This window comes from Colias eurytheme, chromosome 3 (assembly GCF_061535395.1).
Source record: "Colias eurytheme isolate Ceu_HAF_F1 chromosome 3, ilColEury1 Martin Lab GWU primary, whole genome shotgun sequence".
NCBI classification, from domain to species: Eukaryota; Metazoa; Arthropoda; class Insecta; order Lepidoptera; family Pieridae; genus Colias; species Colias eurytheme.
Window position 1 is genome coordinate 12,230,472 of NC_142982.1, and position 15,556 is coordinate 12,246,027.

The 15,556-nt window shown below is 32.8% G+C and overlaps 1 protein-coding gene across 1 annotated transcript in view; it reads right to left on the reverse strand.

Moving 5' to 3' along the window:
• The window catches only part of LOC149910004 (uncharacterized), a 39,349-nt gene extending 33,450 nt beyond the window's left edge, over positions 1–5,899 (reverse strand). The window contains exons 1-2 of the mRNA XM_090120105.1: positions 5,457–5,899; positions 3,469–3,660 (exon numbers count right to left, since the gene is read on the reverse strand). Coding sequence (XP_089976231.1) covers positions 3,469–3,660; positions 5,457–5,715 — 451 coding nt within the window. The 5' untranslated portion in view covers positions 5,716–5,899. The remainder of the gene's footprint in view (positions 1–3,468; positions 3,661–5,456) is intronic.
• Between the last annotated feature and the right edge of the window lie 9,657 nt (positions 5,900–15,556).

Consider the following 15,556-nt stretch of genomic DNA (forward strand, 5'->3'; position numbering starts at 1 on the left):
GTAGAACTTTTAATTACCTACAACTTTGCCATTGAACTTTTTTCTATAGGACTTGTAGTTTTGTCGGAAATCGAGAGAAACCATTTTTTTCTCTTAAAAGCTCCCCCCTCCCGCTTCCCGAACTCGGATTGACCGTAATTTATTTTTCCTTACATTTTTATCATATTCCCCTCCTTTTCTAATGGGTTTCATCCGACTGCGATTTTTTTTATCTTTTCATTATTTTCAAAGGCTTCTACCCCAGTCTATAAAACAAAACTTGAAAATTTTCAATTAATACATAAATTAAACAAAAAAGAAAAGCACAACAAAAAATAATCTTCCCGTAAAATATTAAACATAAACATGAAACATTTCTGTCGAAAATGTATTAATTAAAGATAATTAAGCCCTTCGTTAAATATCATTATCGGACATCAATGGAGCTATTTATTGAAACAGTGACGTCATCGGCACTTTGCCAGAATTACCTGGGCTTGTGGATTTAAGAACAGTAGATACCTATACGTATAATAAAATATATTTATTAAGTTAAATGAGTATGTACTAGGCCCGGCTTTGCACGGGTTGATTCGAAATAGACAATAATATTATTGGCAAACAAATTTCTAACAGTGAAAAAATTGGCAATAGAAAATAAATAAAATAGGCTATGTTGCAATAGTTTCGCTAAAGTGTGTTGATTACAAAATGATACATCCAATAGTCAAACAAAACACAAACATAATTTTAATGATCGGTCGTTTTGGAAATCTTTGGGGGAGGCCTATTCCTGCTCTGCGGACGCGGTTCTACCGAATACCCGCGGCCCCGTCAATAAAGCGGCACGGCGGAACACAGTGGAGTTTAGTCGGTAGGACCCTGCACTCAGCAGGGTGAGTCCGACATAACCCAGGGCTCTTCCCCCGAGTGCCCTGGGTAAATGCATTCTCCACTATAAAAAAAAAGAAAAAAAAAGGCCTATGTCCTGCAGTGGACGTCTTGAAAGGCTGGAATGGAATGGAATGGAATAAATATCTCATATACCTACAAAATTTTAACACGTGCACATTTCCCCTAAAAGCTTTTCCCCAATAAAGCAATATAATGATAAATAAAATATTCTATACCGTGTCAATCACGAAGAAATGAAAATTGGGTATGAAATTAACTCGTGAATTCCGCCTAGTCACTTTGACTCGTTTTCCAAACCAGTGGCTGCTGGGAAATGTTAGGAAAATGGCTTGATTGAAGTATAATACTTCTTGAGATGAGATATAAAGGCTTTATTAGCTTCTTTTGGCTTAGATAAATGGTTTTTATGGTTACGCAGCCAAAAGATATCGTTTTGTAGATACAAAGCGTATTGTATGTAGTGTAACTTATGTCGTAACAATAACGAGGTATTTTTCAAGTGAAAACTTCTTTAGCGGCGTTGAGCACTTTTTCTGTAATGGGTATAAAATCTTAAACTCGCGTCAGGACACGTGACCTGATCGAAAAAGCGTAAGACGGATACCATTCCAAAATATCAAACATGCTCAACGTTAATAATCAAGTTTTCACTTCTGCCGGCACTCCCGGAGTGCAACCCGTCTTTTTTTTTTAACTCAATCTCATTGAGGTATTATTATAGAGAGGACACCACGAACAAAATCTGTGCGACAAGGGCCGACTAGTGAGTCATACACTTTGTAGATATTCTGCCTCTTATTACTTAAATTAAAACCAATCAATGTTACAAATAAATATTGTTTATCTTATTAAAAAAAAAATGGTTTAGACGATTGACTCTAACTCGTGTTACAAATAGTTTAGTAGCGATGCCCTCTCTACATGGTAACACAATGCTCAATCTTAATTTTCTAATTAGTAAACTGCTGGATAGAATTGAACTAATATAATGTCAATATAATTATTGTGAGTGACTTACAAATACCTACGTCCATAATCCTGGCATAATCAGTGTAGGATTTTAGCTTTTACATTGCGACAAATATACAAAACATATTTCTCCTGAAACCATTTCAAAACTTTCATTGCAAGTGACATTAAACGCAAACACAACGATTTCAATTAACCTATCACTTTTATTTACTCTATTTCATATGAAAGTTTTTAACCACAATATAAATTTTAGTACTACTACTACGGTGCATTTACAATTTACATCAAACGAACATAGAGCTAGAGCAAGAGCAAAGAGCAATCATTCGTGATCGTTTAGTGTAAACGAATACTTGTATTCAGTGTTGTTCAGTATTAGAAAATTGCATAGAATCTTTTAGAACGCATTAAGAACGAAATAATGTTCTACGCCTGTTAACACTAAAAAAGACGTGTGGCACTCGGAGACTGCCGCGGTAAAGCTATTGCATGCTATGCCTTCAAGCCACACCTCCGTGCCCGTCGGAGTGGGGAGCGTGAGGTTTTTTCGTTACGGAATTTCTGGATTCGGTCCCTTCACTCAAGGCCCGCGATAGAAGCTATGCAATAGCTTAATAATTTAACATACCACTATGTCAAATTATTTTATTAACCCCACGGTTAAAATGAGCATTCGCTCGTTTGATGTAAATGCACTGTTAGCCTTTCGCGAATAAACAACGAATCGATCGTGTCTAACCATTCTGAAATCTTAAAATAGTTTCACGAAATGTTAACGGCGAATGCTTTTAACTATGTTAATATTTGTTTTCCAAATGTTTGTACACCTTGTGTTGAATGAGTTCTAGAATTTACGGGTATTGATCAGAAACTAGTTTCTATTATTGTTTCTTGTTTATTTTCACTAGACAAATAACTCTGTATAAAACTATTTGTATCAAACTTTTTTACAAATCGTATCTAGTAGGTAGTCACTTTAAAGCGCGTTACACACGGTGAAGATACTATAATATTTTATCTTAAGATACTGTTATATTTTATATTACAGTATCTTAACGCATCCGGTATCAGCGTTCGGACCATCATTTTTCTTTTTGTCATTGCGTACTAAGACCCCTGTAGAACCGCCATCCTGTTACAAATGACGCGAAATTTTGTGGGTCATTTGTAACAGGATGGCGGTTCTACAGGAGTCTTAGTACGCAATGACAAAAATAAAAATGATGGTCCGAACGCTGATACCGGATGCGTTAAGATATTATAGTATCTTCACCGTGTGTGACGCGCTTTATGGTAGCATAAAATAACACCTAAAGATACAGCAACAGATTTAATTCAAAAACTGCCTCTAAACATAAACTCTATATCTACCTAATTGTTTGCAGCATTGCAATTGCACGCACCATGCGTGGTTGTTAAAAATCAATGGTCTTCTTAATATAATATTATGTTTATATTTATTGTCTTTTTGTATTGTGTATTAAGTTCAATTTATTAGTCGAAAGTAATCAGCAGTACATAATATATAGCAAAATATATTCATGAACGGATGTCATATTACTTATACTCTTCTCAATTACTTAAATAAAACAATACACTTACCCCTATAAGGAACGTAGATATTCAAATACAGGCAGTCTTCAGACTCTTCTTTCAAGAAGGGTTTGAGACGGTTCACATAGTTCTGTCTTCCCAACGATGGGGGATTCCCCTTTTTTATCTGTGGCAAGCTTTGGGGGCAAACTGGTGCGAAACGGGTCGCCATCTTTAAGCCGGACCATGGTGGGGCGCTGACTGAAAGAAATACTGTGTTAAACCTTGTGATGTCATGTCAGCAATTTTATCAATTAAGTATCATAATATTTAATTGATAAAATTACTTTTTATAGAATTCAATTTTTGTTTCTTCTGACAATCTTTAAAACTACACGATTGTTTTTGAAGACTTTTAGTGTTGAAATATTATGTGAAATTATTTTAGAGATTTGTTAAACTAGGTACATGTACATAAAATATGATTAATATAATAATACCTATTAAAATAGAATGTTATTTTAGAGATTATGTTCATATTTTAATATTAATTGCTGCTGCCACAGATCATATTATAATACGAGTCTACTACATACTGTTCCTGAGAGCAGAGACAAATCCAACAAATCAAAGATAATATAGATTGGTCCAGCTGTAATTATAAGTGACTGGTTAGCGTCAAACACTTATAATAGGTGTGTATGTATGTATATTCGTCCGCACATTTCTCAGAAACAATTAATCGTATTGTGAACTTATTTTTGTCGTGCTTCAACTTGAGGAATGGTTTCAAACCGGTATAGTAGTATAAAATTTATATGATTTATATCTATTTGTATCTATGTAGGTACAACTAGCCGCTAGTTCAAGCCCTTTTGAAATATTTCAAAAAATCATAAAATCCGTTCAACTGTTTCTGATTTACCATGGCTAATTGACCCGACTTTTACACTTATCTATAATTCTCTAGCTTACAAAAATTTTTTATCAAAATCGTATAACCCTATCTAAAGTTCTAAGGTATCAAACTTCAAATACAGTCTCCTCCTTTTTTGAAGTCGGTAGAAAAACATTAACAACAAAGCCTTCCACATCACTAAGCCCATTGATCAAAAAGGGCACAGCAAGCAATCAGAAGCTTTCTTGTATCTACCCACTATTGTTCAATGAAACACTAAGATGCAATACTTCCCTCATTATATTTATTTATGCTAATGAAAGGAATTTATCTGGGATTGTCGGCTGCAGATTTCCGACCCATTTATCAAGTATGACACTTTATTCTGTTGTTTATTTGCTTGGCTAAGGGTGTATTCTTTTCATTGAGATTTTGATGATATTTATTTAGTAATGCTATTAATGTCAGCTGGAATTCTGTGGTGTCTAAGGAAGAAAATTACCAGAATGTTAAGGATTGTAGATGAAATCTTTAGAAAAGCAGCTTTCAAAATGAGCTTTGTCAATGTGAAATATTGCAATAAAATTATACGTAGTGTTTAGAATATTAACTTTTAATTGAAACTACTTAAGTGGCATATTTATGTTACACGTACAGTATAGAATAATTATAGCTGAATTTTCAAAATAGTATGAATACATGACCTGATTGTTAAAAGGGTTAGTGACCCTGTTTATTTTGCCAGAGTTCAATCCCAAATTTAATATTAGTTATTGTTTTGCGCCTAGATATTAAATAATAAAGTAGTTAATATTCATTTTAATAGAGTATAATATTATAACGTATTTTTAAATATATTATTATTGAAAGCTTTTTTTGAAATTTCAAGCAGATCTTTATTTAAATTCAAGCAGAAGCTAAATGACTGAATATATTATCAGAATTCATACATCCAACAATTTTTATTTGTGTACAAAGTATAGTTTGTCTCATAGCAGTTTTATAAGAAAACGCTACACGAAGTTCACGACAAAAAGTTATGTTTTACCATATTAACATACACGTATTATATACACCATCAGCAATTTTCCCCTTGCATGCTCTGCCATAAAAAGAAACATTTCTTTAATTCAACCCTTGCAAAGTTCTAAAATATTACCTGGAGGCATGAAGCGTAAGCTACCAACAGGCGGTGCAGCGTAGGGTATACCTAGGAACATTTCAACCGGCTGCAGATCATACTGTTTCCCTGGCTTCACGATCAGGCCCCTTAAAGCCCCCTGCCTCAAGTGGTACTCCCTGGTCAAACGCTTCTCCTCAATCGGGAAACTCCGCGTACCTTCGTACATCTCCGCCATAGGCAAGAGCGAGACAACGATACAAATAAACAAACACTGATTTAGGCGCTGCTCGGCCATTTTATGTCCACCGTTTTACTTTCATTGCTCTCAAAATACCTTCCTATGGTGAGTCATTTGAATTCCGCGGGTTCTTTACCACTGAATATTCTTTTCATTTCACTATCACTCTATTTTATAATCACAAGAAACTTCATCATGTAGTAAGAGCACATTCACAAAACACAAGAAATATTCACGTATTTATTCCCTGAACTAAATAACTCCCTATTGCCGAGTTTCATGAACAACGCTGCGGTGCGCGCGCGCAACTGGATTCATTCCAAACTGTCCCTGCGCGATTCTAATACCGAAATACATAGGAATGTGAAACAGATGGTCTAAATATACGCGGATTGAGCTTGGGATATCTTGAGATGATTCAAACCCTTGTTTAGTGAAAGCCTTGGTGAATAGTTAATTTTTAAAATACATAACATATATTTATTATTTATACTTTCGTTATCCCTGAAAATAAAAAATTTAATACATATCAACAAAGAACATGTATATTTAACAATCTCCATCTGGATTGTGCAAAAACGTCCATAAAATTCTGATGATGTAAAATAACACATGAATGTTATCGTTATTCACTATTTTGTTATAACTTTTGGGTTTCATTGATATAATATGTCATGGTTACAGCTAAGTAGATGAACTAAGTGGTCCTTATGTTATTTCGTACTCCTCATGACATCAACTCGAATGGATTTTATGAAATTTTCACGAAGAGGTAAAATATAATATGTGTAAATAGATAGTTTTCGGCCTTTTCGTCGCTAATCGTCTACATAAGTATTATAAGTAACGTTAATATCTTCGGACATATCCCCGGCATCTACCCCTGTGTGTACAGCGCAAACGCATCATTATAACGGGGGTATTTTTGGCCACTGGTTACCACGTGCTCGCGGTAAACATCCGGACAGTAGCGGGTTAAGGGAAATAATGATCACTTTTATTTTATAGCGCTTTTCAATGCTTTACAACATTGGAAAAACGTATCTCTAATGTCTAATGAGAGCTTTGTATTAAATGCATAACAAACAAACAAAACAATCATACATACATGATACATAACGTATCGACTTATTAAAAAAATGAGTTTATTTATGTCAGTTTAGTTAAAGAATAATTGGATGGAAAGACGTTCAATGAACTAAGAAATTATGACGAAAATATGTCCACAATGTTTCAGAGCAAATATTTATAATTTCACACATTGCATAGTGTGAAAGTATCTGTTTGTAGTTATGTCTTGAAATTATTTATTATGCAAAGATGCACCTTTTTATTTTAATTACTCAGACAGCAAGAGATTGCATACAGCAAAATTTAACCCTATGATTTACAAAACATAAAACAAGGTATTTAGTTGACTATTTATTTGGCAATTAAAGCAAATACGATCCTAACCTATTTAAAAAAATACAATGCATTACATAATACATATAATCCCTGTCCATAAATTATTCTTGCGCTGAAATTCTAGAAATACTATTCATAGTTGAACTTTACTTGAACTAAGTACTGAAAATATCCACAAAACAACGACTATCAAACGCAGCTGCTCCGTTCCCGAGATATCTATCGCAAAAAGGGCTAACAGACACAACGTGCTAAATTAGAGCTAGTTTCATAGTTTTAATCACAGTTTTAATATTAGACACGTAAAAGTTATTCTAACATGATACGAGTAAAACTACGGGTAAATTGTAAAATTTTAAAAAGAAACAGTTACACTTAATAAATTTTGATGTTATCATTTTCATTTAGGTACTTAATAATCATATTATACTAACTTTTAAAATAATAATTGTTTTTAAAAATTATTGAAATAAAGCCGCAATTAAAATTTATTTGGTTGCTACTTATCTAAGCTACGGTAAAATGATTTCCTTTTTTTATATCAACTCGAAAACCATTTTTAACTTTAATAAAAATTTCAACGAACGAAAATTTAGAATTTTATTACCAAAATCTAATAAAAGTTAGTAGGCTTTTATAAAATACCAATTTCATTTCAATTATAGGATGCACGTAAACCGCAGAATGCAAAAAACATTGATATAAGTACTTCATCTAGATGAGTTTTATTTTATCTCAAATGGTAGATATAGATTGAGTTAATATTCGAAACAAAATACGTCTACCGTTTTAATCAGGTCATATCCTACTAATTTTATACATGCGAGAGAGGATGGATGTTGGTTAATCTTTCACGAAAAAACTACTGGTCGGATTTGGATGAAACTTTAAAGTAATATAGTTTATTCATCAGAATAACACATAAGCTATAGAAATACTTGATTCGGCCCACAGGTTCGTCTGCACACCTATATCTAAGAGAAAATGCCGCAAACAATTCTGTAGTTATTTTCTTCCTCTTTGCTTTCTATATAAATACGCAATAACTATTCAGACATTGGCATACAATTATGTTAAACATAAGCACTTACAGAATCTAATACTGCTACTATCTGAGCTTAAAGCCCGATGGAACAATAACTATTTCATGTAAACAGACCCTTACTACAGTAATATTTGGGGCTTTGAAATCAGCGATAGTAGGTACTGAATAATCATTTTATATTAATGTTTCAAACTCAAACTCAAAAATTTACGAGACTTCTTCTAAAACCACTTTTGAATCGTCATATTTTTAACATTTACCACCAATTCGAAGAACCGGCAAAAAACTCCATAGTTGCCAAAAATGTGGTAGCTTCAAATTTCCCGAAAAGTATAAATCGTGATGGTTTGTTGTATAATCAGCACACCTAATGAAACTATTTCAAAAACATATTTCAGTTGCTCAGGAAATATTGCAGTAGCCCAACATAATAATTATCTATACAATTTTTGTAAGAACCTTAGCATACATAATATTATATTATGTTATAGGGTAGGTAGGTAGTAGGTATTAATTTGAAATCAAGAAGTATATCTCGAAATGTATTAAGAAGCTAATTTACTGGGAAATAATTCTTCCGTAACGAAATGTAACGTAATAATAATTCTTCTATACTAAAACGCTGTTTTCATGGCCCCAACGTAAGCACAGTGATAAATATTAGCACATAGATGATGGAACAGATGTGCCGCAGTTCTGTACTTATTTTACTTGTTGACAAACATCGACGACAGATTTAAATCACGCTTTAAAACACAACAAATGAAATCACAGAAACTAACTGCTTTTAACCTGTGGTTGATTGTTGTTGTGTGGTTGCGCTATATTATGTATAATGTTCAGTAATAAAGAATTTATGAAAACAAAAAAGGTTTAGTACTATGGTTACATTTAGCCTATTTTGAAGTGAAAACTTCTTTAGCGGCGTTGAGCACTTTTTCTGTAATGGGTATAAAATCTTAAACTCGCGTCAGAACACGTGACCTGATCGAAAAAGCGTAGACGGATGGAGAGTAGTAAGCGCGAGTAGTAGAGAGGGGCTCTACTACTCGCGTTTTCACTTCTGCCGGCACTCCCGGAGTGCAACCCGTCTTTTTTTTTCTTTTTTCTAGTAATTACGACGGCTGGACGGATTTCGATGTCATTTAACGCACAGATTTGTTATTGTCTTCTTTTCAACTAAAAGCTAATAACTATGCGAAGTACGATAAATAATTTTATATACCTTATACATAAATATTAAAACGTTCTTTATCACAATCTTAAAACATCTCAGCATCATTTTACATCGTAAAGAATTACTTACATTTGTATTTAACCTCCGTCCTTGCCTTATAATGTCCCCATAAAAAACGAATTAATTTGAATGACAAATATACCCTAATACAACATTTGAATTTTCCGTCGTCATTACGGGATGTTAATATTTCACTGCATATTATTATTTCGGAATATTTGAATAAGAAAGCTAAGATTTCTTGAGGAAAAACAAAGAAGTAGGTGTACCTACCTAGTGTGTTTTACTAATATTTTAAGCGCAACATTCATGCTATATCGATTTGTTAAAACTAGTATAAACTGACATACCTATTATCATACCTATTGGTACGATCACTTTTAATTATTAGTTTGTTGATAAAATATATCAACTAACAAGTAAGTAAGACGATTAGGTACGATATTGGTAGTGTTATCAGTCATGTTCTGTTGAATTCGTAAAATTAATAAATGAGTCAAAATCGAAGAACGACCAAAGATTTTGAACGCTTTATATTCAAGATCTTTGAGAACGACATTTTCTTCCATATATACATTCTTCTCATTGAAATCTCAACGCAGTAGACTGACCACACAAAAACAATGTTCATCACATGCGTTCATTATCTGTGCTAAACAAAATGTCCGTTAACCAATTTCCCGCGCAAAAACGCTCATTCCAAATTCAAAACCCACCGTTGACCTCTAGAATTCACAAAAGAGATCTCATTCAATTTCATTAAGCAAATTCATAAAAGTCGATTGAAATCAGTGATTTCTCCCAGGGCACGTAGGCCTTTGAAATTTTTACGGATTTCGTACGCGGGATGGCCCTTACAGCCATTATGAGTAAACAGTTTGCGTATAAAATTAACTAGGTACGCGTTGGGAAGACTGAATGAAGTCGGTTCAAGTTATAAGCTCAAGCGGTAGCAATGTGCTGCTTTTGAAAACTACGAAAAATATTCAACTTCTACGCAACAATTGTGCTAGACTCAGTCGACAACATTTTTACATTTACCAACAGGAATCGCTGTTTATTTGTTCAGAAAAATACTATGCTCAAGGATCTTGTCTATCTTGGCCGATTCTATCTTCTCGTATTGTTATATTATCTCTTTAGGTTTATACTGGTAATTTTTGTCAAGTCTAAAATCAGTGAAAAGCGCCATTAAATGATATTAGCATCTTGTCGGGCCTGAATGTCTGTGTTTATATTATATACGTAGGTACCCTGTGTATAATTAAAATCATAAAATTGTATAGTCCCGTTTTAGCAGTTTTATCGCTATCGCTTGTATTTAGGACACAAATACAGTAAAGCAAGCGCGAGCATTACTTGCACTAGAAGGGTTCCATAAGATTAACATATCAAAATTTGTATAATTAATATGATTATGTGTGAGAATAGCCATTTTTATTATTTTTTGAGTTTGGGAATAGTTTTTTTGCTCATTTATGTTTCTGAATTGAAATTTAATTTGATTAAGGTTTGAGAAAGCTTAATAAATGACAGATACAAGAAAAATTTTAAGCAGCATTTAAGAGCGCATATTCTATTTAACGCAAGTCAAAAACTCCGCGATCTATTACGATAGATCGCGGCTTGCGCTATCCTTTTACTATGAACAGCATAGGTCCACAGGAGAGCGCCGAGCAACATGTCCTCTCTCTGGAAAGGCTCGCTGCCGACTGATTTTAATCGGGTCGCGCGCAGTGTTTTATAGTACTTTAAAAAAAATTGTAGAAAAATAATAGAGGTACCTTAGTTGATTTTTTAAATTTTATCTTATAAGTAAGACATTCTTTTATTGCAATATGTATAAATTATATTCAATAAAGTCAAATATCTTGGTGAAAATAATCATTTTGTCGACTTTAATTTCTAAAAAAATTCACATTGTTCGGATTTTAATTTCGTAAGTTAGGAGTCCAAAATAAAAAAATCTTTTAACTAACTATTTTAATAAGGATTTTTGCAGTTAGTTAAAAATAATTGTGAGTTAGATCTGTCAGCAATTTCAGATATTTTTAGCTTCGAAATTGACACTAAAAGTGAAATCAAGTAATCATCGGCTCAGTTATCTTGATGGTATTCAGAAATACTGTATTAATTGAAAAAAACTCTTAACTAACTACATAGACAATAAAATTTCCTAAAATTATTAGTAATTCATATGTTTGTAAGATACGTGGTTGATGGACAATCTGGTTTGAAAAATCACATATTTGAGCCAAACAGCGCACGGACCGCGTACACGGCCTTAAATATGATTTCAGACGTTCATAGTTAACGTCAGATAGGTATTCAATTCAGAATCGGATTTAAAATTCCACTAAAGTATAATGATATAATCATCTATATATATAATATATATATATATGTATATATATCTTATATATAAAATTCTCGTGTCACAATGTTAGTCTGCATACTCCTCCAAAACGGGTGGACCGATTCTCATGAAATTTTCTGTGCATATCGGGTAAGTCTGAGAATCGGCCAACATCTATTTTTCATATGTACCACGGGCGAAGCCGGGGCGGACCGCTAGTATATATGTATAAATGAAACCCGTTTCGCGTTGTCACGGCATCACGTGTGAACGGCTGAACCGATTTCGATAATCTTTTTTTATTAAATTCCTTGAAGTACGAGGATGGTTCTTATGTAGACAAAACGTAAATATGTACCACGCGCGAAGCCGGGGCGGACCGCTAGTTGGAAATAAAAGAATTAAGCTTCATACTGATTTAATTTCATGCACTTCTTTGTTAAAATGAAATATTAAAACGTTAAACAGTATAAGCAATGGAATCACGATGCTTGAAAGTAATTGTTCATTACGACTGAATGACAAAATATATTTATCTACCCGCTTATTACGAAATAAACGGGATATATTCACGAACTACTCTTTCTTCCGAAATAAAATGATTTACTTCAATCAATACATCATTAAAACGCGTAGGAATAGTATTGTTGTATGATTATTACTTTTCTTTTTCACAATTAACTATTGATTGTGGTAGAATAAGTTTTATTTATTAAAGTGCTGTAATCTTCATGTTCTACGGGACCCTAGAAATAAAATAACATTGTCGAATCTTCATTAAGCTAAATTGTTTGCCATGAATCGTGTAAACACAGCTTTGGTGCACAATTTACAAGGTTTGGTCTTTTATTGACTTCAATGTTTTTGCGGTCAATTCCATATTTTCTTACAACGTTCATTTAGAATTTAGATGATTATTGAAAATAGTCTTTATTCCATATGCCGTAAGTGCCAGTTTCAGTGAATGTATTTCAGGACAATTTTGAATGAGGATATAATATTAATTTGCTGTTCTTACAAATCGTAATGTTCCGTGTTCCTTTGTGGATTGATGAATTTATACTTGTTTCTTTGAAGATAAATAGGTGATTAATCTTTTGTGCTTTACCAGATCAAGATCGAAGCTCCCACAGTTACCAGTGGAAGCATATTTTTCATTGTTTTTGGTTATTTAATTTGAATTGATCAGTAAATAATCTTAAGACTAAAGATATTATAGAAAAGTCGACCTTATTATTATTATTATTCTTTAGATGATTAACTTTTAAGTGGCAGTTTCTCAGTGGAGAGACTTTAACCTTGAGTTTTTCAAAGTGTATGTAAAACAGTCCCTTGTGATGAATCAGAAGTCACACCAGGGGAGAAATATTCCATCAAAAATAGTGAAATTTTAATCAAAGTCCACACACAATCTATAGCAGAATAAGAATATTGTTTCAGTTTTCATATAATGTGAAAACGCAGTTCTTTCTAGCATACATGTTCACAATGAAACTACATCGTTACACGTAGAAACGGTTGCTCATAAAAGTATTTCCATAGCAGCTTTTGTAATCGAGTTTTCGTTAACACTAGAACAAAACAGTTCTGTACAAAGCAATGCAGGTTTTTGTAAGGTCTGAATGTTTTGTTAGATGTACACTCAATATCAGCTGACCCTCGTCACGGCTACAAAGCATTTTTTCACGTCGGCCCAATACTTTGAGACATTTAGGTCGGACTAACTGTTGCAATGTTTTATTTAATTTAGCTGTCTATTTTTCTAAGCGAATGTTTTGGCCTACTGTTTCCAATGGTTTATTAGAAGGTCAATGATGATTTGTGGGGTAGTAGGTACTGCTTAGAGACTATGTCTGGATCGATTTCTTAGACCTGACAGTTTTCACTACTTTGCTGTGGGTTGGCCAAAATATAGTTACATGATAGGTGATGATAGCAACATTAGATGAAACGTCTAGTCTTAGGCTAGTTGCAGGTTTCCAAATAAGTTGTAGTACACTTAGATATGAATTGTTGCAGTTGGTAAAAGCAGTACCCAAGAAAATTCAATTCAAGACCAAATCTTTCGATCGATACGACTGTAAAAGTTGGAAAAGCAAATATATTACAACCCGTATCCTGCTACAGGGGTTTAACAGTAGTAAAACTTGCAAGATTGTAAATATATCACAGCTTCAACGCCAAGACATAACAATGTAATCTTCTAACGAACATAACTGAGCCGAAATGTACCAAAATTCAGATTAAGTTGTTAGGAAATTTAACCAAAATCGACGACAAATCCGAATATCATTTTGACCATCGAAATTCTACGGCAATCCGCAAAGTTTGTTTCTTGCTGTAGATTGAAAATTGATAAAACAATGACTTCATCAGAACCATTGTACAACTTTGTTACAGGAAATGTCCGCAGGCTTATCTTTGAATAAGTTAATTTAAAGTATGATAAATGTACTAAATAAAACGTTGATTTTATCTTACTCTTGTTCAAGACGATAGTTACGAAATTCTAAAAGTTCTTTTGGATATTCTCTAGCCAATATAGCCACGATAGCTTCAGGCATTACCGTTTAAATAATAGTATTCCACGATGGTTTAAAACTACATTGAACCTTCCCATTCTTATGACTATCTCCTCTGTTTTAAGTATCGTATTGAGACACATTCGACAGATCTGCGTTAAAGTATGAAAATAAATAAACGTAGATACCTATATGAACCATTCTCCTAGTATTATAAATGCGAAAGTTTGTGAGGTTGTGTGTGTTTATTACTCTTTCACGCAAATACTACTGAACCGATTACAATGAAATTTAGCACACATATAGAGGGTAACTTGGATTAACACATTAAGTTTTATCCCGGAAATCCCACGGGAACGGGAAATACATATTACAATAAGATAAAATATAATTTATACAAAGTACAGTGTTGGAAAAGTAGTCAAAATATAAACTGGTAATCCGCAGAACATGAGATAGCTTATAAGATTAATTTTCAACTGATATTAATATGTATTGATATGGATTCATAGTAAGTTCTTGCTAATAATTCGTTTATAGATATAGGTTTTATTGATATAAATTATATGGAAGATAATCCACTAAAATATCTAGTTACAGATTAGATTAGGTACTTAACAATATTCCTATCATGTATAAAAACAGCATAAACCACTAGTTCTTACAGCAATTATAATCATTGTGCGATAGTATTTAAATTATAAAAAAAAATCGGAATACCTACATTTTTGATGCAATAATTTTTATCCATTATAATACTTTCAATTTCCATATAAAAATAACCATTCTCCAAATAACATTCGCGCAATTTAACCAATTATTGCTTGTTAAAAGTCAGTTCTATAGGATAATCTATTTTTACTAATTTATTTTTTGTTTAAAAATACTGTTGTGATCACAGGTTGTGATACTGTTCGTATTGCCAATGGCAAAAATAATTACTCTTTAAAAAAACGCAAACATCATAGCTGACGTTCCATTTGAAAATATAATGGCGTTAGAATAAACAGGATTTTGAAAAATAAAACATACCTACATATAAATACAGTTTTAATTAACTACACTGTGTAAAAACAGTACAATATCTAGACGTTTTTAAAAAGCAAGTATTGTCTCGACAACAAAATAATCTATGTTCTTTAAATACTTTGTAACACAAGTTAAATTGATCAGAATGAGATAGGTAGATATTTAAAGTATTTTATTAGAATTTTGTATGTACGTTCTCGACTGTTTTTCTAATACAAATAACATCCTAGTACGGATAACTCATAGGCGATTTATAGCATTAGGTATACATATAAAGAAAATTAAATAGAGCCTTATCCACA